Source organism: Bidens hawaiensis, unplaced genomic scaffold (assembly GCF_021521415.1).
Source record: "Bidens hawaiensis isolate Kalapana, Puna unplaced genomic scaffold, B.hawaiensis_p1.1 tig00034181_1, whole genome shotgun sequence".
In the NCBI taxonomy this organism is placed as follows: Eukaryota; Viridiplantae; Streptophyta; class Magnoliopsida; order Asterales; family Asteraceae; genus Bidens; species Bidens hawaiensis.
Window position 1 is genome coordinate 91,248 of NW_027505309.1, and position 22,848 is coordinate 114,095.

Consider the following 22,848-nt stretch of genomic DNA (forward strand, 5'->3'; position numbering starts at 1 on the left):
ATAACACATAAGCAATCGATTTTCAAAAAGTAATCCAAAAGTTTACTCGTTTCAATGTTAATCATTAGATTAAAAGTATTTTTTTTTAAGTATAATCCAAAATCTCTTGAGCTTAAACTGGTTTGTCAGTTTAAACTGGTATTTTAGAAAAAACCGCACGTTTGATGTTTAGCAAACCGTCCAAAAATACCGGACTCAGAATATCGGCCTAGTATGCGAAGCCCGGTATTATCAATTCAACCGGCTTGTACAAACCGGTTTCTAAAACACTGAGTGTATGTATTAATTTCACACTACTGCACACAAGCTCAAGCCAAGCTTAGGTTCGTTTAATGTTTTTTTTTTCAAAATATATAAATAACTAAAATATGCGGTTCTATTTACCTATGCTAATAATTATTACACAATAATAATATATATGCATGCTTACGTACATAGATAAGCCACCCTGGGGTTAGCAGCTTCAACTTCGTTAGCCACACGAAGAATGGGAGCAATGTCCTTCACCAACGACGACGGCACCATTTCACTGTCAAATATTTGGTTATTCGGTTCTCCTCAGATATTACTTGTTGTCTGTGGAGGTGGATGTGGATGTGGTGGTTGTTCGCTTGATGGAAAAAAATAATCCCAAGAATTAATGCCATGATCTCTACCAACCGATGGTGGAGCTGGAGGTGGTTGCGATGAACTGCTATGATCTCCATCTTCCGACGTCATTTTTATCAGACAAAGATAATATGAAAAATTAACACAAATTGATTGTATCTGTATGTTACATTCGACTAAAAGCTTGTGGATTTGATTAATGAGTCCAAAGTTCTTTTCTTGATATATTGACATATATATGTGTAAGAGATTTCATGCATGTACTTTTCTTAGTAGTGAAGGCTTGTGCTTGCTTTTCCTTTGTGGTAGAAAGAGATCTTTTGGGCACTTAGTAATGATACACAATTTATTTCTTAGCAACCAGGATATTTATAATGATATAACTAGGTTATTTGTAATAAATATTTAAGCTATTTTTTAGTTTCCTTGAATTTAATTTAATACTAGTCGGTGTTCGTGCGATGCAGCGGGAAACAATACTTAGCAGGTGTTAGCGAGCCAAACCTAACCGAAACCTAGAAATCAGCCCTACGAATCAACCCGAATTACTTTGGTTCAGGCTCGTGTTGGCCTTTTCTCTAGTTTGGGTTTTTTAGGTCGGGCTAGTTTGGGTTTGGGTTTTCTCGGGTTGAGTTTCAGGTAAAAGTGACAGCCCTAGCCTTGGCCACTACACTAGTCCAGTTTGGTTAAGTGGTGCACTCCAATTTGATAAAGGTGTACATCCAGATTTTATATATATAGCATTACATTATAATTGCGAACCTCAGGGGTTCCTGTGCACCCCTACCTTCGATGCAGATTCGCCCATGCTGAGGAACGCGGTCAACCGCAAGCGGACAGTGGTGAGTGGACTTGTTTATGAATCAATTTTTACCTTTTAAGCAACTATTTTAATATATATATTTCACATATTTAAAAGTGTAAAAGTTATCAAACTACATTGTATCAAGCTTGTGCATTAATGGAGGGGCAAGCCACACTATATAAAAAACAAGAAATATATTAACACCAAGACCATGTGTAGTTGTGGAGGGCGTTTCATTGGCTGAAACCTTTTTTTGACCAAAGTCAACCCCATCTTGGCGCTTTCAACAAAACGCCTAAGCCATTTTTGTTCCCAAAGTGCCCCGGGGGCGTTGTGCTCAGCGCTATGGGGCTCTTACCCCTCTAAAGCCCCACTACGTTTGGCCTAATATTCTAACCTCCTCTACGTTTAACAAGAATAAATGATTTAACCCCACTAAAGATAATCACTTTTAACATAGAGGTTGTAGCCATGTTATTCTAATGTTGTTACAGACTGAATATACGATACGCACACTAAAATGACAACAATGATGTTTCTTTGGTGGTTACGATTTCGTTTACAACAAACCTGGTGCAAAATTTTCACTCGGAAACAAAACATATGGCGCTTTTTGTAGATTAGTCGTTCCTTCTTGATGAACCTTTCCTACGCCCATTAAGAATACTCGATATATCCAAATCCCTGTTGTAAGCTTGGCCAAACAACATATGCATCTGGAATTCGGAAACAAAAGGAAATCGTGCAAAAAATGCAACCGGGGTGAACACAAGTAGGCCCATCACTATTTCATACCCACGAGCCACTGTCCTCACTGATTCCCATAATCCAGCCATTTGCACTACCGGTTTGCATGCTTGCGCAATCTGAAAATTTAAAAAATATATACAAATGAATAACTGAATTGTTCAACACAAATAAGAACTAAGCATATAGTAAATATAGGTAAAAAAATGTTTTACTGACCAATATTAAGCCCCAGCCAGCTGGGATAAAGGCAAGAAAGCACACAGCTATGTCTTGCAGTGTCATCTGGGACAGTGCCTTCAGGATCATGAGAATAGTGACAAACATAATGACCCCTTTAATCAGCCCGAAAAGGAGTTGAAAATCTTCAACGCATCTCACCCGCACAAAAGATAAAACCTGTAAGATGAGAAACCAAATATATAATGTTCTTGATCATTTCAGCTTATAACATAAAAATAAAAATATGAAAAAAACTCAAAAAGTTCCTAAGTTCCTTACCTTTACCACCACAAAAATGCCAAATGATATGCCGTATACCTGTCATCAAAAAATAATTAAATAAATGAACTTTTAGCAACATTGTTTCTATGTGGTAAGGGCTCACGAAATGCAAATATGTAAAGAAAAAGAACAAAACACGTACCATGACACTCATCTCATGCTTTGTTGTCATATTTAAATGATAAACCAGCCAGTAATGATAAATGAGAAAACGTGATGCTAAAAGTATCTCTAGCACAAGACCACGCTTTCCAGAGTAACGTAGGTGTTCTTGTTCCTCCTCCCACCATGATTCCCAACTCTGCTCAACGGGGACTCCAATACCACCCCGGTTGCTGATCCACTTATTCCAATCAGACCAATCATCAATGATCTTTTGCCACTCAAAACCTGAAGGATTGAAGACAAATGGAGCAAATAGCCATGTAATAGCCATAAACCATATTGAGACAATGATCAAGGTGTGTGAAAATGCTCCTTTATATGATTCACCAAATATTTGGTACACAATAAGCAAATTCATAAGCTCGAGTCCCTTCACGAAATGAGTACGTGAGTAAAGACGGTAGTTAACAGCAAACTTTGTATGGAACACAACAGACCCACGACCAGTCGCTCCGTACTTAGCCCCTCCATGTAGCAATGTCCTACCATAGAAGTGACTCATTGTTCCAAGCAAAAATGTAAAGAACATCGGTGCAAGATTTATTAGCATAATTATAAATTCACTTAGTGCGGTCAGAAAACCTCTTTCTAAACTAATTTCCATCATCATAGGCAAGGCTACTAAGAAACCAATTTGTACAAAAGATTGTGAAGCAAAAATCACTTGAAGAGATTGATTGTTTTGAATGGCTGGTTGGTTACTAAGCTCCTGCTCACATCCACTGAGGACAAGATAAAGCCGCCCGTAGAGAAACACGTACACAGTCAATACAGTTATCAAAGTACTAAAGTAGAAACCGATTGTAGTGAAGTAACATGATAACATCCGGAAAAAGTCAAAGTTGTGTCCAAGCCTGTAGAGGTCACGGCTAAGTGTTTGTTCCCCATTTCCATTGGCAATTTTAGCCTCGAACAGAGAAATCTGATTTAGACCAACATCCATCCCTTTACCAACTTGTATGTATTCATGATGTGTGACATTACCTTCACGGAGTGTAGAATTAAAACCTGTAAAGAAAAGATAAGCTCATGAAAAATAATCACAGCATACAAGGCACTTGAGTATAAAAATACCTGCAAATATGCCCTCGCTTAGATTGATAATCCAGGAGGCTTTGCTCACACCGCCTCTTGTAAGATGAAAAAGCCTATCAAAGACATCTGGATGACCATAGTGAAAACGGACCCTACATTTATCAGCAAGTGTAATCAACTATTAATATATACACATCTTATATGCAGCTCAGAATGAATGGAACCAACAGAAGAATTTAGATCTTACTTCAAAAGGTTGGCCAGCAACCTCTGACCAATTGTTGCAAAGGTTGTTTCTTGATTAGACATAAACCATGCAAGAGAAGAAACACTGCAACAAGCAAGTAAAATAATGAACTTAATGAACAAAAAGACACAGCATGCAACGACTTGTGACAAACCTTCCACTGAAAATATGCTCCCTAAGTCCCAATATTGTAGGGTGCCTCACATCATCATGTTTTTTAAGAAATTCTTGAAGAAGATTCCTCATTTTTAAGGCCTCTTCCATGTAATTGTCCTACAAATGGATGTTTTATTAAAGTTAGGGACATAAGTGTCAATGAAGCAGAATGACTTCCTGGTCATATATAAAATCGAAGGGTCATTGGATTTAAATAATCCCAACTTTCACTTGTTGGGCGGGAACACTCCCAACTAATGAAATGTTTACCATCACTCCCAACTTTGAACTTAATTTCTTCTGGCACTCCCAAATTAATGAGACACTAACTCCGTTAACATAGCATTATCTTTAATGATGAAATAAAAAAGTAAAATAAAAAACTGATCGTCAGTAAACCGTTGAGAGGGAAGTGGCTTTTGTAAAGAAATCCACAATCTGATCGTCAGTCGAGATGAAGTGAACAGACAGTTGTCCTCGGAACAAAATGAAAGTCCACCTCAATATGTTTTGTACGTGCATGGAAGACCGGATTTGCTGATAAGTACGTTACGCCCAGATTATCACACCATAATGTAGATACCGCCTTCATGTGAACCCGAAGCTCGCGTAGGAGGGCTCAAAGCCAAGTGAGCTTGGTAATGGTATCAACTAATGCTATATAATCAAATTCTGTTGATGACCGAGAGACAGTTTTATGTTTTCATGCAAACCAAGAAATAATGTTCAACCCAAGATAGACTGCATATCCCCCAGTGAATCGACGGTCGTCTCTAGCAACAAGGAAGGCATTCAGATGATTGTAAATAAAATCGATGTATGCATGGAGAGTGAGGTGTGTTGGAACAGAAGACCATGATGTGCAGTCCCTTTTATATATTGAAGAATTTGTCTTAACTGTGGGCCATTGGTTATCAGTCGGCGACTGCATAAATGGCAGACCTTGTCTTGATGGAGGTGGTGGTGGAGAAGAAAGAGGAAGTGGGAGTGTCAGAAGAAAATACGTTGAACGTTGGGAGTGATACTAAACATTTCGTTAGCTGGGAGTGTTCCCAGTCAACAAGTGAAAGCTGTGATTATTTAAATCAATAACCCTAAAATCAAAAGCAAACCGTTTGACAGCATACCTGGTTAATGTCTATAGTCTGCAAGCCCTCTCCGCGCGTGAAGATGATAGCATGATTCTGATTCTCAGCCTTTCCTTCTCCCACAATTGCAGGTCCAGGTAATTTTATCTTATAAATAATCTGCATATCGAAGTCACATATATTGTTACCAAAGCAGTGAAGGTTGCATAAATTTGGGACAAGATATTTCCATAACTATATCATGCCTACGATGTCGACCCATGTCATCAAGCAATACAGCAGTGTCGGCTTCATAGTCCAATCATATTAAGAACTTCTCAATCATGCAAGTGGAACAAGAAAAGCTAAAAACCTTTTAATAATAGCTTACTTATACTAAAGGTATAGCACAAGTCATACTGTCAAGTCATTTATTTCTCGTCACCAGACCTAGGGTTTCAGTTCCCGGCCATCGGAGCTTGCTTCTTCCTCTCCGATCTCAAACTAAAGGGTTTTCAAGGGTACAACAATCAAATAGCTGTGATCCACCGTGCTCGACGGTGCTCCACCATACTTGCTTCGCCGCCATATTCTCTTCTACTCTATTCACAACCGCGCTTACACTGCCACCGAGTAATATTTGGCTTTGAAACTTTATACTGGTGAAACAAATTAACCCCAATTCCGTCCGGCCACTGACGATACGAAGCTCCTTCTTCAAGATCCGGTAACAACAGCCCTATTAACCCTTACCGGAGCTCTCCAACACGTCCATAGCACCACCGCAGCTCATTATTCTAGCTGTACTGTTGTTTCCGGCTACTGTTGTTAACTGCCGCCGCCGCCGTCGTCTATTGCCGCTGCCGGAAAAACGATTAAGGCTCTGTGGAGGTTGCTGGGTTGCTGCGAGGTGTTATCATTGAAGGATCTTAGCTGATTCACCCTCTGCCGCCACAGTAACACGTCGCCGGAGCTCCGCCGTCGCCGCCGCTCAACCCCGCCGCCGCCGAAACTCAGGGGTTGTAGATTGTGTCACGTTTCTAGCTTATTCTCGTTAGCTCACGGTGTCTCGTCCCAGTTTCAATATTGGTGACTTGCTAAAATCCCGGTGAGATCGTTTCATATCTTTTATTTTTGTTGGCAATAGGCCTTGATGCTGCTAGAGTAGTCAGTCCAATTTATCTGTTACTGTGTGCCGTGTGTCTATTATTATTATTATTAGTTTTTGTTACTACTATTATTATTATTATTGATTTGGTGTTCTATTGCTTGTGTTTGTGTGATTAGTTGCAACCATAGAGCGTAGGAACCATGACTATTACCTGAGACCATGTCCTGAATCGAGGGGTGTAGGAAAGAGTAAAGATAGGGAGCGTATATTGCGTTTGGCTTCTTGGAATGTAGGAACATTAAATGGTAAGTTGTTAGAATTGGTAGATGTGCTTAAAAGACGTAGGGTTCAGATAGCATGCCTCCAGGAGACTAAGTGGAAAGGACATAGAGGGGCTGAGTGTAATGGGTATAAGTTGTGGTACTCGGGGTCTGATGGAGCTAGGAATGGAGTGGGGTTTCTAGTGGCTAAGGAAATACACACTAGTGTGGTGGAGGTGATAAGACATAATGACAGGATTATGGTGTTGAAATTAGTACTAGGAGAGGAAGTAGTGGCAGTAGTCTCCGCCTACGCGCCTCATGTAGGCCTAGGGGATCAGGAAAAGAGAGAATTTTGGGATTGCCTAGACGCAGTGGTAGGGGGCATACCTAGGGGGAAGAGGATTTGCATAGGAGGTGATTTTAATGGACACATTGGTAAGGCTAACGATGGTTTTCAAGCCGTACATGGGGGTTTCGGTTTTGGTGATAGAAATGAGACCGGAACAGATCTTCTAGAGTTTGCGGTGGCACATGACCTAGGTATTATAAATTCTTTTTTTAGGAAACGAGATTCTCATTTAATCACTTTTAGCAGTGGCGGACGCGACACGCAAATTGACTACCTTTTGATGAGGCGAGGAGACCGACGTTGGTGGAAGGACTGCAAAGTCATACCTGGGGAGGCAGTTGTGACTCAACATCGACTACTAGTGACTGATATAGCCTTCAGAAATAAGCTGACTGTTCGAGAGAAGAAAGGTACACCGAGAATTCGATGGGGAAATTTGAAGGACGAAAATCTCCTACTGTTTAAGAATAAACTCATACTGCATACGCGGGCTCGACTAAATGGGGACTCAACTCATATATGGGAAGCTATGGAGACAAAGATCATCCAAGTAGCAAAGGAGACTCTCGGGGTCACAACAGGAAAGTCAAGTGGGCATAAGGAGTCTTGGTGGTGGAATGACGCAGTGCAAGACAAGATAAGGGACAAACAAGGATGTTTTAGGGAGCTAATGAGGTGCACGAATGAGGAGCGAGTGGAATTGAGGGACAACTACAAAACGGCCAAGATAGAGGCAAAGAAGGCAGTGGCGGAAGCAAAGAAGGCGGCCTTTAAACGGATGTATGAAAGTCTAGAAACAAAAGAGGGGGAACATGCTATGTTTAAGATTGCCAAAGCCAGGGAGCGTAGAAGGCAAGATCTAGGACCGGTGAAGTTCATAAAGGATACAGATGGGCATGTACTGGTCAAGGAGCAGGACATCAAGCTAAGATGGCAAACCTACTTCCACAATCTTTTTAACAATGGGAGAGCTTACCAAGAAGAACATGACATCACAAACTTTCAACGACAACAATCGAATAACTGCTACTGCCGACGGATCACACGAGAAGAGGTGAAGGACGCACTTAGGAGGATGGGAAGGTCTAAGGCGGTTGCCCCAGACAACATACCCATCGAGGTGTGGAAGTGTCTAGGGGAGGAAGGAGTCATGTGGTTAACTACTCTGTTCAATAATATTCTCAAATCAGGTAAGATGCCAGACCAGTGGAGGAGCAGCGTTGTAGTTCCTATCTATAAGAACAAAGGAGACGCCCAATGTTGTGGTAACTACCGAGGAATCAAACTACTAAGTCATACTATGAAGCTATGGGAAAGAGTGATTGAGGTTAGACTTAGACGAGAAACTCAGGTTACGGTCAACCAATTTGGCTTCATGCCGGGGCGTTCCACCACAGAGGCAATACACCTTATAAGAAGATTAATGGAAAAGTATAGGAAGAAGAAGCGTGATCTACATATGGTGTTTATTGACCTAGAAAAGGCCTACGACAGTGTGCCACGACAGGTGCTCTGGGAGTGCTTGGAGGGTAGAAGAGTGCCCAGGAAATACATAGAGATAATTATGGATATGTATACCAGGAGTGAAACAAGTGTCCGTGCGCCAGTGGGGGATACTGATTTCTTTCCTGTAGAGGTAGGTCTTCACCAGGGGTCAGCGTTGAGCCCGTTTCTTTTTGCAGTAGTCTTGGATGAGTTGTCAAAGTCGATTCAGGGGACTCTCCCGTGGTGCATGATGTTCGCAGACGATATTGTGTTACTTGCTGAGAAAAAACAAGATCTAAACATGAGGCTTGAGGAGTGGCGAACAACCTTAGAGACAAAAGGTTTAAAGATTAGCCGATCTAAGACGGAGTACCTACACTGTGATTTTGGTGAGATAAACGACAGTGAAGACGCACACATCACAATTGAAGGGCAGGTGGTCCCGCAGGTAACGAAGTTCAAGTATTTAGGATCATTTGTACAGAGCGATGGGGAATTAGACAGTGATGTGACCCACCGAGTTCAGGTAGGATGGTGTAGATGGAAAGCAGCCACAGGTATATTATGCAACAAGAGTTTCCCGACTAATCTGAAGGGAAAATTCTATAGGGTGGCAGTTAGACCTGCAATGCTATATGGAACAGATTGTTGGGCCATTAAGAAGGCACAAGTGCGGAAGATGGAGGTAGCAGAAATGAGAATGCTACGTTGGATGTGTGGGCACACAAGGCTAGACAGAATAAGAAACGTTGTGCTTCGCGAGAGATTAGGGGTGGCGAACATAGCAGACAAGATAAGAGAGTGGAGATTGAGATGGTTTGGACATGTAAAGAGAAGACAGACGACGAATCCTGTTAGATCCGTAGAAAACATTACTATAGAGGGGATGAGGGGTAGAGGACGACCGAAATTGACTTGGGATGAGAGGATTAGGCATGATTTGATAGACCTAAACCTCTCCGAGGACATGATTGAGGATAGGAATTCGTGGAGAAGTAGAATTAAAGTTAAGGATTTTTAGAGAGAATTGAATACCTTAGGGCTTAGACTTAACTTATTTAGGTCACATACCATAATGGTATTTCCCTTACATATTTTATTATTATTATTATTAGCTTTTATATTGCGGTTAAACTGTGACCTTATTATTAATATTATTATAATTAGTAGTTTTTTATATAACTGTTAAACTTTGATTTCCTTCTTTTGCTTCATACACATGTTCTTAGAGCCGAGGGTCTCTCTGGAAGCCACCTCTTTATTCCTTTGGATAGAGGTACGGTGTGCCTACATCCCACCCTCCCCAGACCCTACCTATAGCTCTGCTGTCGGTGGGATTTTACTGGGTATGATTGATTGATATACTAAAGGTCAAAAAGAATCATTTAAAAACTCCAAGCTTTTACCTGATCCAAGTTTTTCCCCGTCTCATAAGCATTTGAATTTGGCATAGCTTTGACTAGAACAGAGTAATAAACGTTATGGTTAATCTTTTTAGGTGCATCTTTGCTAGGCTCCTCCACTTCATCAATGTAAGCAACACGAAGAGATGGGTACTCTGTCATTAACCTCAGAACACTTTGTGCACAAGGATCGCCAGACCGCTTTTCAATGCCATATCGTTGACATGAAACCACATATGTAAATTTCATATCAGCTACTGCTCGACACTGAGCCCACAATGACCCTCCTCCCTTCATCTGATCCTCATTCAATTCAATCGCCTTATACCCTTCCATAAGATCTGCTCAAACCAATAACCAAGTAACAAAAACACCAAATCATCTACTGTTTATTTTAACTTGAAAATTCATTTATAATCCACAAGATGGTTATGTACCATCATCTTTAGCCATATCAAGGAAAGCCTGAAGTTCCAATGCTTTACGGTAATACATCATTCCCCTAACTAGCATTAATTAAATAAGATTAGTCAATTAGTCGGGGCGCTTTGACTTTAGTCGAATTCGGTCAAAATTTACCAGTTCTGGTCAATGTTTGATCTCTATATGAAGCCCAAAGACGCAGGTGATCTTCTAATTCATTGTTTCCACTTAGTTCATGTTCACTGGAGCAATTCATTCTCTCAAGAAAGTTGATCCACTCATCTGTATGTCATCCATCACCTGTTATTAATCTATAACGCCGATAGCACCTGAGAGTATATATATATATATATACCTGGGAACAGTTTTTGCAAATAGAAGAGGATTGATACTCCATCCTCATTTGGGACTCTTAAACCATGCAATGAAAAGAAAACCTCTTCCCTGTAATATGGGGTGAGTACACTGCCAAGAAAAAACATATTACCCAAACTTGTATGCAACAATTAAGTCAGTGGATCAACTTCCATGACTGAAAATATAGATAATGGTTCTAATGGAGAAGATATTAACTGATCATGTTAGGCTTATACAGAAAGGACTAGAATACAGGCTAAACAAGCCATAAAGATGGGGTGTGTTCCAATATATGTGGTCTAAATAAATTTAGAGAAAGAAAAACTTACGAGAAGGAAAGCATATTGCGAACTTTGGGGGCTGAGGGCATGTCCATAAATAATGAACTAGAAAAGAAGCATATTCTTCTTCTAGCTTCCAAGTTTGTAGGCACATCCTTAGCAGATTCCTTCACTGTAAGCAACAAGTACAACCTATTTATCTGGAAAAAAAAACACCATGTAAGAAAAATATACCAAATTTGAGATTACACCTCAACATATTTATAAGTTTTGTTAAAATTACTTTCTCCTTCCAAGCTTCTGAATGTGGAGTTGGGAATAAGATTGCTCCTGCAGGTTGAAATAACTGGTAGTGTTCATAAAACTCGTCTCCTTGCCCATCCAAACTATATAAAAAGAAAGAATACACAAATGTAAGTATTGATATCACGTGAAACAGAAAGATACAGGAATCTTTACTTTTGTTCTTCCATTATGTCTCTTGTCACAACTTCATGCATATCCTGGAAAAGAATTACAACTTGATCCCGGTCCTCCTGCCTATTCATTAACTGTGAATATAGCAAACCACATTGTGTTAGAATATTAACACTTATAGATCTCAAAGAGCTACTGAAGTACATACCAAGTAACCGATAAGTTTGACAACATGATCATAGAGAATAGGTAGAGCACTCATTTTGAGAACTCTAACTAGATCACCATCTTCAATATGTTTGTCAACTTCGGCAAATATATCATCAATAACCCTGAAAAGAAAAACCAAGTTGCACATACCTTTTTTCATGATAAGAACTTGTAAAACAAAATTTGGATATCTTCTTTGAACTAAAGGGAACTTACGTCTTCTCACGACTGCCACGAACCAAAAACATAATAATATTGCGAAACGAAGTGTAGCATTCACGGATAGCACAAGACATATAATTGTCACTCTCGATCCTCTTTTTCAGCTCACGGTCTTTTCCATTGCTGTCTTTTGTCATATGCAATGCAATAGGGATCTATCCATTGATTGGGAAAACAATAGATGCATTTTCATAAGCTTCTAGAAGTGCCAATTCTCACAGTTCCCTATATTTCCAACATACCTTGCTAGCAAGCAGAAATGGAGGCCACTGGATTATGTCCATGTCTCGGTCAGCCCAATATGGAACAAGCAAGAGGTCCATTTCCCTGTAGATACAACAAGCTTTCATTAACAGAATTTGTAGCCAAATGTAAAATTCAATTTCTCCAAACAAATATTTATAATTACCTATTTTTAATAAGATCTTCCTCTCGAAGACTTGTGATAACTTTGTTCCATAACTGAGCAAATCTGGCGCCTTCTTTCTGAAGTGAATACCAAAGATGGTTAGGAATGAGTTTCTGAACAGAAACTTGAACTCAAAATTAAGATAGAATTGCAGAAAATTTGTAACAATTGAAAGCACCCACTACTCAATCTCTAAAAGAAAATTAATCCACCAAGGAAAGAGAACACTTTACTCCATCAAGATCAAAATAAGATTTCAAGAAACAGAGAATAAACTCTCTCAAATTCGTAATTCATGAAGTCTCCCTATAAATGAGTCTCCTGAGAGAATCACAAGGCATTCTCTCCACAAAAAAAAAAGTGTAACAAAAAGATGTCTTGCTAGAACAAGAAAATCAGCCAATATTAAAACACATTGAAATTGGTTTGTCATTATGTCCGAGAAAAGCTTACTGTTGGAATGTGACTAAGCATGTCAAGTTTAATGATCAATATCAAACGTGTTTACAAAATCTCGCAAGAGGTCCTTGGGTTGAATACATACGAAACATGCTTGAGCATGCTCGAGCTAGAGTGGTGTTAGAAAATCTAGGTCCATTTGCTAAGCTTATTAGGGTTCTTGATTATATATAAATGCAAAACATCTCTTTTGCCTTCACAACCGCCCCATATCTGCAACATCTATTTCAAGTCCGAGCCACGAGGGAGCTCAGGTTGGAAACAAGCGGAGTTTGAGCTCAAGTTTTCAACTCGGTAGAGAATTTCGAGCCGAATCAAAGTGGCTCTTATGCTTTCAAGCTCGAGCTGACCCTCGCTAAGCTTGTGAACAGCCCTACTGCAGGGTACTAAATGGAAAGTTCCAATAAATACCTTTATAGAAGATATTATGTTAGGAAATCTTAAACTTACAGCATCATAATTACGAGACAAGGTAGCCTTAAGCCCTCTCCTTTTCATTGGATCACTTTTCTCTGGTGGAATCAAGCAACCATTAAATGCTCCAGGTAACAACTCAAAGCGGGACCGAAGCATTCCTAGGTTACGAATCTGCATAAAACTAATGTTTTAGATCATAACTTTTACATTGAAACGTCTTTTTTTTCAAATAGAAGAGCAAACCTCTCCAAGATGGTAGAATGCCCCATAGACACCTCCAAATATTGTAGAGAAAATAGCATACCAGATTTGGGTATCCATAAAATACACCTGTACATACACATTCTGGTGTTTAAAGCAACACGAAAAACAACTCAAATTCAAATGAAATATAAAAGAGAAGGTGTTTAATCCTACAAGAATGATTGGAACCCACACTCCAACCACCACACCTATATTGTTCCTTGCTGCAAAATCATATAAATCAACTTCAAAAAACATATAAAAGATATATACTATTTTGATTGTGGATTTTATATCATTATCACCTGGGGAGAAGAACGAATCCCATGTATAAGTATGCGTATGAACACTCATGATAGCTTTGGTAGGATTCACAAGTGGCTTTATCTGCAACAACATTGTACAATTGTCAATACTCAAAAAAAAAAAATTAAAAAAAAGGCTCTCAAATATCAGTGCAAAGACTAAAACATGCACCAAAAAATTGACATTCAAACTAATACATTATAGCATAATAAAACATGTATAGTGCAAGGAAAGAGCATCAAACATTATTACTATTGAGCACCAAGTAAAATAAGTCTTGCGTTACAGGTAAAAACACTACCTCTAAATTGTAACTAAATGTCAGCTTTGTGATAATTAACAGAATCCAAAAGGTTGCGTACCTGAAATTTTAAATCAATAGTGGTCACAATGTGGCTCTCAAATGTCGACAAATTAAATATAAATTAATCTTACTTGAAAACGGATAATGTGCTTTCACGCAATTCCGTCCCAACATATAGCTGAGGCTGTCATATTTCATATGTTATGAACTCAATATTTCTTTAAATAATAATGGAGCTGTGGACCTCAAAAAAACAGATGAATGAAAGGGCTATCTAATGTCTGTACCTCAGACCACCACATCACGATATTCAAAAATCTGTTGTCTGAACTCCCAAGGTAACGCCTTATGAATGGGAATAGAAACAACACAGCAGCAAACATGTTCGGTGACAAGTAGGCAATAACCGCCAGAATGAACAATGATAGGGAGTGTGAGCAAGTAACCATTAATATTACAACCCAGGTGGCAGCTGATACAGCATTCAAAAGGTATCTTAGCTTGACATTCAAGGCCATGTATTGTCTTGCCTTCCAATTCAGTGCCATGTCGAGAACAGCTGCAGAACAAATAAGTACACTTGCTCTATCAAAGCAAAAGATAAAAATAAAAATAAAAACTAGAAAAGTTTGCAGGGAATAGAGAGAGCACTTTCTAAAGTCAAGAATTCAACATACCTTGACCAAGATTCAAAATCGAAGCTGTTATAAAGACACTCAGTACTTTCTTAAAAACATCATAATCAAATAAAGTGGTCCAGTTTCCAGCACCATTCCAAGCAACAATAATCATAGCCTTAGAAAGAAACAAATTGTTACTAATGGTGCTCCTAGAGCAATGTGAACTGACATGACAACTATGATAATTTGTAAATATACAAATATATAGACACACACACATATATCTATACTAGACGGGTGCTCGCGCGATGCAGCGAGAAATACGAACTTTGGTAATCACATTACAAGTTTATGTGTGTTCATTGTACGGTTTGAAACCGTGAAACGTTCAAACCTGATTTCACGATTGACTTTTTTTCTTTAACTTTTGGCCAACCAATTTAAATTTTCAACGGGGTGGTTTCAGTTTTCGACGACAAAAAAATGTTACTAACGGTTTTGGCTCACGGTTTGATTTAAAAACCATCAAAACCAGACCGCAAACACCCATACGTAAAATGTTGTTTTTTTTAATTGAAAAAAACTATAGCAATTTGATACTCAAATTAAAGATAATAAAATGCTCGTTTTTATGGTGCAATGTTTTATAAAAAATATTAACGTATAAAAAAGTTATGATCGTTAACATTTCGTGGGGGAAGTTGGGTTAAAAGTGAAAATGAAAAGAGTATATAGGTAAAAGATTAAGGGCTATAGTTGTAAGTATTCTTTAAATTTACAAAAAAAATGATTAAAGTTAAGGGGGTAAAATTGTAACTATATTTAATGATTTGAAGTTCACGTGATATTTATCTTTTAAAAGACTATATTGCCCTTTTTCACATGCTTTGTTGGGTTGTAAGTTATGCATTATAATTTATACTTTACTTACAAACAAGTGTCTTAATTTGCCCATGGGTGATGCATTATATATAGTATAGATACATATATATATGTATGAACAATAATAGTGGTAGTATACTGGTACCAAATGCAATTAAACTCACCTGCAAGCACAATATATAGAAACTCCACATTCTGTCAAAGCTTCTGAAAATGTGCCAGTATGATCGTATCTCAACAAAGTTGACTTTCCCAACCCATGGATCTTTACCAGGTGGTTTATTATCCTGAATATCAGTCATCCCACATAACTCAGGTTACCACTAGCTTAAAAAACTGTTAAAACATGAATAGGTTTTCTCAAAAGCCCGAGTAAAAAAAAAGGGAAAAAATGTTAGTTTCATCAACAGTTATGACCATGTGCTGGAATGATGTACAAACTAGTATTGATGCATTTTTATGCAAATAAAGAAAAAAACTGAACACATAATTTATATATATGAAAAAAGTTCAATACGTGAATAAGGAATCACCGCTGTAGATTACCCTTTTTTTCTCAAACTTCAGTGGCTTCACAGGCTCGCAGCAGAAAAAATCAGCATCAAGACGCATTGGCCAACCTATCTGGAAACAATCTGGCGACCTGAAATGTTCATGATTATTTAATAAAATTAGTACATATATAATTTAAGTATCAAACTCACAAAAAATCATACCAGAAATACTCATTTAGATCATCATAATTTCTCCACTGAGAATGTTCTGATTTCCCTCTTTTACTCTCCTGTAGAACAGTTGCCATATAGAAAAAACTGGTGTAAAACACAAATTCTGAATTAATTTGAGACAAATAGAGTGAGTGAATAATACCATTTCTATCACTTGATAGATAGGAGAAACCACTTCCTTCAAGAAAGCTTCCTCATCTCCTCCATATGCTGGTTTCACATCCTCACCAGTCGTGGGACTGACATTGCCAGCTAGGATACCATGCAGTTCAAAAGCCATCTAAAAAATATAAGAAATGTGAAATTGTAAATCTCATTAATCGTGTCATTTCCAGGAAAATCTATCAGTCTATGCGTGTATAACCACTTAAAGGGAATGAATACAGATAATGATAGAAAAAAAAAGTTTTCTGTTTGTAAGATTAATGGTCACGTACAAAGTTTAGTTGTGCTTGAAGGTAGAAAAACAGAATAAGCACAAAAAAAGGCAGCAGGACTTTACTTGTTAAAATAGTATAATGTACCAATGTGAAATAAAGAAAATTTGACAACAATGCAAATGTTGAGTTGGAAAAATATATATATGTAAAAAAATCTTTTAGCACAGGGAGCATACATGATGATAGATATAGCAGAGGCATTCAGGCATGAATCTCAAGTTTGCAGCCTCTCCCCAGATAAGAAGATATAGGCCCGTGTACAATAATTTGCGTTGTTGAACTTCTGGCTGTACTATTGGTAACCTAGTGTTAGCACACCAGAAAATTACATTAGTACAACAAGATGAAGCCTGTAATAGAAAACGAGGTTTGCAAACCCTTAACAATAGAGACTGAACTTATACAGTCGGTATATAGAAAAACTAACTGAAGCTACACCCAATGTAAGTTTCCTACTTTCCATGATTTTTAAGGATGCATATGAAGCCTCACCAAAAACTACTTTTCTTGCCCAAAAATTTGCACCATTTCTTGTAGTTTTTGAGAAGTTTCTTCATCACTTCATCCAATGCCCGCTCATCCAACTAACAAAAAAGAGAGAAAAAGCAAAAGAAAGAAGCAAACTACTCAATCAGATTTTGCATATTATTTGTTCTTCTTACTCTACTCCTCTATTCCTTTTTGTAGTTATCTTTATTTTATATACTTTTGGTTATTTATGTTTAGGTCTAAAATTTTGAAACCAGATATGTTATTTAATTAAGTTTCACATCCTAATCATTTAAGATTTTAGGGCTTGTACTTAAAGTAACATGTACATCCTAGAAAGAACAATCCAAAAAGTGTTTGTAACTGCAACAAATTATTAACTATATAACAGCTCTTTTGAAACACAAAACTTTACTGCATAATTTAGCTTCAATAGGAGGTTGATCTGTAAATGACCTTGGATTGCCGACGAGGTTCTTGAATTTGGCGGATATGAACATTTGCAAGCAACAAAATCAGGTGCTCCCTTTGATTTGCCATATTATCTTTCTGCAAATTTAAAGGTTAAATCAATGGCCGTGGCGTAAAAACACAATTTCCTTCATTTAAAAAGAATTTAACATTATTTACATCTTACCATGTGAACTTAAAGGAAAAAACATATGTTGTTATTCTATAGTCGCACATTCATTAAAAAATGTTGATGAAAAGCATTTATTACCTGAAACCCAAACGTAACTTGAAGCCAATCAAAAATGTCTTGTTTTTTCCTCTTGTATTCCCTGGGCCATGGAAGGCCTCTTGTGTAACGAAGTGCACCAACAGCAACTTGAATCTACAACCCAAGAAAGCAACTTTTACAACGCTAGGAATGTACAGAAAAACAAGATTAGATGGAAGTTCCGTTACACCTCTGGGTATCTCATAATGGCCTGATTGGCACTATCAGGATCAAGAGGTAGTATATTGTATGGGACATAGATCTCTGTCTTTTGAGCAACTCTATCATGCGTTTCCAGAATCTGACAATTAAATTCAACAATTCATTCTTCCAATACGAGCAGGAATTTATTTATTTTTTTGCACCCACCTCCTGGTCAACTTCCACTGATTGTATTAGATTAACAGCCTTTAAAACCTCAAAAAGAACATTAGCAGTTTGGTATGCTTTGCTAAGCTGTGCACTGAGCATACATAAAAGTCAAGGACAGAAAATAGAGGGGGAAACAACATGCAAAAAGCAGCAAGAACATTGCATAGAACCACTAACCGGTCTGCCTTGTCAGCAGCACTTTGTAAAGCTTGGATATACTTTGAGTAGTAGTGTCGATAAAAGCTCTGTATTTCACGTGCGTCGCTTTTTTTCATCCTCCTAATCAAGGTCGGATCATTTTCCTAATTAAAATTAACCATGGGATTATTCATTGAGTGAAAAAGCAAAACGACCCGCATGCCACATCATCACATCTGTAAAGTTACTTCCCAACAACACAAAAAACCATTTAGAGTACTCACTCTTTCAAGCCGCTGAAGAAGGGCAGTTTTGAATTGACGAACACCACGTCCACTAGAAATGGGGTCCAACCTATGAGCTTTCTCATATGCATAAAACCGACCTGCAACAAAACCATCATCAGAAAGATATAACATGAAAAATGAAAGCTCCGCATAGCACAAGCCTGAACAAAGGACTCTTGGCAATCAAGAACAAACAGTAACACAATTTGGATTGATATAATTAAATGAAGAACACAAGTGGATTAATCAAATATGTCAACTAATCTTTGTGTTGAACGATGTAACAGAAGTAATGTATATATGCACGAAAATGGCTGGTAACTGCTATCCTATAACCGTTACAACGGTGGCCACCAGTTAACAGTAATCATAACGATTCATGTGTTAATAAAACTTAGTATTGAAATAAGCAAGGTAGTGAATTGCAAAACCCAATCTAGCCTATAATGGCACTTAAAAATGTGTTATCCAACATTAATAATATCTAGCCTATAATTTCATAAGTTTAATAATAATAATACAAATAACAAATATAATAATAATAATAATACAAATAACACATATAATTATAACAACCCTAATAAATGTTTATAATAATTAAATAATGACAAGGATAAAAAACTAAGTGTAGAATAAATGACTTTCAAGTTTCAACACTTTTTTCCCTTAGTGTTCCATTGTTCAGTAATTTGAGCAGTCAACAGCTGCATATGTGGTGTTTAGCATAGCATCCAATGTAATCATTAATCAAAGGCGAGCAAGACACACGCCTAGACCTATTCTCAGGTGATGTGCCCCTTTGAGTGCCTACATTTAACCTAACTACAGGCCAGCCTGAATTCGTCTTATGTGTGATCCTGTGTTGAATTTAATATATTGTTATATATCTAGCTTGCATTGCCTAATTTATGATGGTTATATATTGCCTGATTATAATTATCACAGTTTGTTAACTAATAAGTACGGAACAATAATAATAATAATAATAATAATAAGAGTAAGGCAGCTTAGTAGCTTACATAGATAAGCAACCCTAGGGTTACTAGACTCCACTTCATTAGCCACACGAAGAATCGGAGCAACCTCCACCTACGACGACGGCACCACCTCACTATCGAATACCGATTCTCCGAGACTCCCCGCCGTCTGTGTCCGTATGATCCGCCGCTGTTGCGGCTGCGGCTTTGGCTGTGACGGTGGCGGCGGTGGCGGTAGGAAGTCATGTACCGGTGGTGGCGGAGGCGGTAGCAGCTGATCTTCTTGCGGTGGTGACGGGAAGAAATAATCCCACGAACCACTACTATTATTGGACGTCATTATTACTATTCAATTCAAATAACAAACCCTTGGAAGTAGCAGCAAAGAGTCTGTGTTGACTTGGAATTTATTACTTAAAAGAGATCGTTTCATAGTCACAGTCACAGTCACAAGTCAGTCACAGTGTGCAAAATGTACCCCTATCGTCTCCATCTTTTCACACTTAATAATAATAATAATGTTATGATATTACTCTTAATTACAACAAGATTATTTAATTGATAAAGAGACGGGGGATAAGAAAAGTGAGAATGTAATATCTTTTGGGATGCCAGTACTCGTTATACATACACTCTATTTATAATGTTAGAATACTGTTTGTGAATACTATTTAGGGGGGACAAACATGCATTATTGCTTTGAAAGAAATGGTCATCAAAAATCGTCGGTGGATTCACCTTTGAAAAAGTGGTCATCCAAAAAAACGTCGGTGGATTCATAATACTCCCCCTTGGATGACACCTTTTCAAAACTTCGGGGTCTTGAAGTACTGCCTCATTAAAAACCTTGCTAAAGGAAAACCCAATGGGAAAAAACTTTTGCTAAGGGAAAAAGAGTGCAGTATATAGCTCCCCCTCAAATTGCAGGTCGTTACATTGTTCGTATATGGCGCATGCTAATATCATGAACATGTTTCCTGAATGTTACTGTGGGAAGTGCTTTTGTGAAAAGATCAGCTGAGTTGTTGCTGGACTGGACATATCTCATTTCAACCTGATTGTCTTTAATAAGGTCTCGAGTATACTCAAAGTATCTTGGTGGTATATGCTTTGTTCTGTCACTTTTGATATACCCTTCCTTCATTTGCGAGACACAAGCTGCATTATCTTCATAGATAGGAGTTGGAATTCGATCTTTCTCTAGTCCACAAGAAATCAATATGTGTCGTGACATAGATCTTAACCATACACATTCTCTTGAAGCTTCATGCAATGCAATGACTTCAGCATGATTTGAAGATGTTGCAATAAGTGTTTGTTTCTGAGAACGCCATGAAATCGCAGTTCCTCCATTCTTAAATATGTATCCAGTTTGAGATTTTGCTTTATGGGGATCAGATAAATAACCTGCATCTGCATAACCAACTAACCCTTCTTTTGAATTGTTAGGATAAAATAAACCTAAATCAGCAGTTCCTTTTAGATACCGAAAAATATGTTTAATGCCATTCCAATGTCTTTTAGTAGGGGATGAACTGAATCTTGCTAATAAGTTAACTGCAAAAGAAATGTCAGGTCTTGTACAGTTAGTAAGATACATAAGTGCTCCAATTGCACTGAGGTATGGTACTTCGGGACCAAGAATCTCTTCATTATCTTCGCAAGGACGAAATGGATCATTTTCAACATTGAGTGATCTAACAACCATCGGTGTGCTTAAAGGATTTGCTTTGTCCATATTGAAACGTTTTAAGAGTTTCTCAGTATAAGTTGACTGATGCACAAGTATCCCATTATGCATATGCTCAATTTGTAAACCAAGACAATATTTGGTTTTTCCAAGGTCTTTCATTTCGAATTCTTTCTTTAAAAGAGCAATTGCTTCATTAATTTCCTTTTGTGTCCCAATTAAATTTAGATCGTCAACATACACAGCTATGATCGCATATCCTGATGTTGTCTTCTTGATGAAGACACATGGACAAATAAGATTATTTGTGTATCCTTTGCTTATCAAATAATCACTCAAACGATTGTACCACATCCTTCCAGATTGTTTCAGTCCATACAAGGATCTTTGTAACTTGATGGAATACATTTCCTTAGGCTTTGAGCTTATTGCATCGGGGAGTTTAAATCCTTCGGGAATTTTCATATAGATGTCACTATCTAGTGATCCATACAAGTAAGCTGTGACAACATCCATAAGATGCATCTCTAACTTTTTAGAGACTGCTAAGCTGATTAAATATCTAAACGTAATAGCATCCATGACAGGAGAATACGTTTCTTCATAGTCAATTCCTGGCCTCTGAGAAAAACCTTGAGCTACAAGTCTTGCTTTATATCTTGTAACTTCATTTTTCTCATTTCTTTTTCTCACAAAAACCCATTTATATCCTACAGGTTTCATTGACTTTGGTGTAATGACAATAGGTCCAAAAACCTTTCGATTGTTTAGTGAGTTTAATTCAGCTTGCATAGCATCTTTCCATTTGTTCCAATCTTGTCGATTTTTACAATCATCTACAGATTTTGGTTCAGGATCATCATTTTCTTCCATGATATCGCTTGCCACAGAATAAGAAAATATATCATCAATATTTTCCATTTCATCTCGATCCCACATTATATGTGATTTACCATAGTTTATTGACAATTCTTTATTGGAATCATTTATTTCTTCCTGAGGAAATGTTATATCATTTATTCTTTCCTGAGGGAAGGTTTTGTCAATCATTCCTTCCTTAGGGTCAGTATCCTTCTCAGAACCCTTTCTTTTTCGAGGATTTTTATCCTTTGAACCGATTGGCCTTCCACGTTTTAAACGTTTTTGAGATTCATGAGGTGCATTATTATGGTTTTGCTTGCTTGGAATCTCAACTCGAGCTGGAGCATTAGCAGCTGGTATATGAGATTTAGTGACCCTGTTTATATCAGTAAATGCATCAGGTAACTGATTTGCAATTTCTTGTAGATGTATTATTTTTTGAACCTCTGTCTCACTTTGTTTTGATCTTGGGTCTAGGTGTAACAATGATGGTACACACCATGATATATCTCTTTCTTGCTTTTTCATTTCTCCCCCTAATGCTGGGAACATTGTCTCGTTAAAATGACAATCAGCAAAACGTGCTGTAAATACATCACCTGTTAAAGGTTCAAGGTATCTTATGATGGAAGATGTTTCATATCCAACA

The 22,848-nt window shown here is 37.8% G+C and overlaps 1 protein-coding gene and 1 long non-coding RNA gene across 2 annotated transcripts; one reads left to right on the forward strand and one right to left on the reverse strand.

The window, feature by feature from the left end:
- Nucleotides 1-1,670: 1,670 nt before the first annotated feature.
- On the reverse strand, nt 1,671-19,890 carry LOC143612258 (callose synthase 3-like). The gene is made up of 40 exons (XM_077086285.1): nt 19,691-19,890; nt 18,669-18,769; nt 18,424-18,548; nt 18,244-18,337; nt 18,065-18,175; nt 17,875-17,988; nt 17,610-17,702; nt 17,157-17,248; nt 16,841-16,967; nt 16,367-16,504; nt 16,213-16,280; nt 16,043-16,139; nt 15,661-15,783; nt 14,672-14,789; nt 14,282-14,553; nt 14,126-14,178; nt 13,992-14,052; nt 13,690-13,771; nt 13,559-13,608; nt 13,385-13,471; nt 13,175-13,312; nt 12,266-12,342; nt 12,099-12,183; nt 11,851-12,011; nt 11,633-11,756; nt 11,467-11,558; nt 11,291-11,393; nt 11,056-11,207; nt 10,725-10,834; nt 10,526-10,651; nt 10,384-10,452; nt 9,950-10,287; nt 5,396-5,515; nt 4,267-4,385; nt 4,113-4,196; nt 3,905-4,017; nt 2,808-3,838; nt 2,663-2,701; nt 2,381-2,560; nt 1,671-2,280 (listed from the first exon to the last, which is right to left on the reverse strand). The coding sequence occupies exons 3-40, from the start codon at nt 18,519-18,521 to the stop codon at nt 2,035-2,037; spliced, it is 5,385 nt and encodes a 1,794-aa protein (XP_076942400.1). The 5' UTR covers nt 18,522-18,548; nt 18,669-18,769; nt 19,691-19,890; the 3' UTR covers nt 1,671-2,034.
- Nucleotides 12,251-13,365, forward strand: LOC143612261 (uncharacterized). Its single transcript, XR_013149914.1, has 2 exons — nt 12,251-12,347; nt 13,177-13,365. It is a non-coding gene; the product is annotated as an uncharacterized LOC143612261 (long non-coding RNA).
- Nucleotides 19,891-22,848: the final 2,958 nt, after the last annotated feature.

Excerpts from the sequence above, each read along its gene's own strand:
- LOC143612258 (XM_077086285.1), bottom strand. The coding sequence starts at position 18,521 with ATGAAAAAAAGCGACGCACGTGAAATACAGAGCTTTTATCGACACTAC. Across the intron at positions 17,989-18,064 it reads CCATTATGAGATACCCAGAG|ATTCAAGTTGCTGTTGGTGC; the intron begins GTGTAACGGAAC and ends CTTGGGTTGTAG. Across the intron at positions 2,702-2,807 it reads AGCATGAGATGAGTGTCATG|GTATACGGCATATCATTTGG; the intron begins GTACGTGTTTTG and ends TTTTGATGACAG.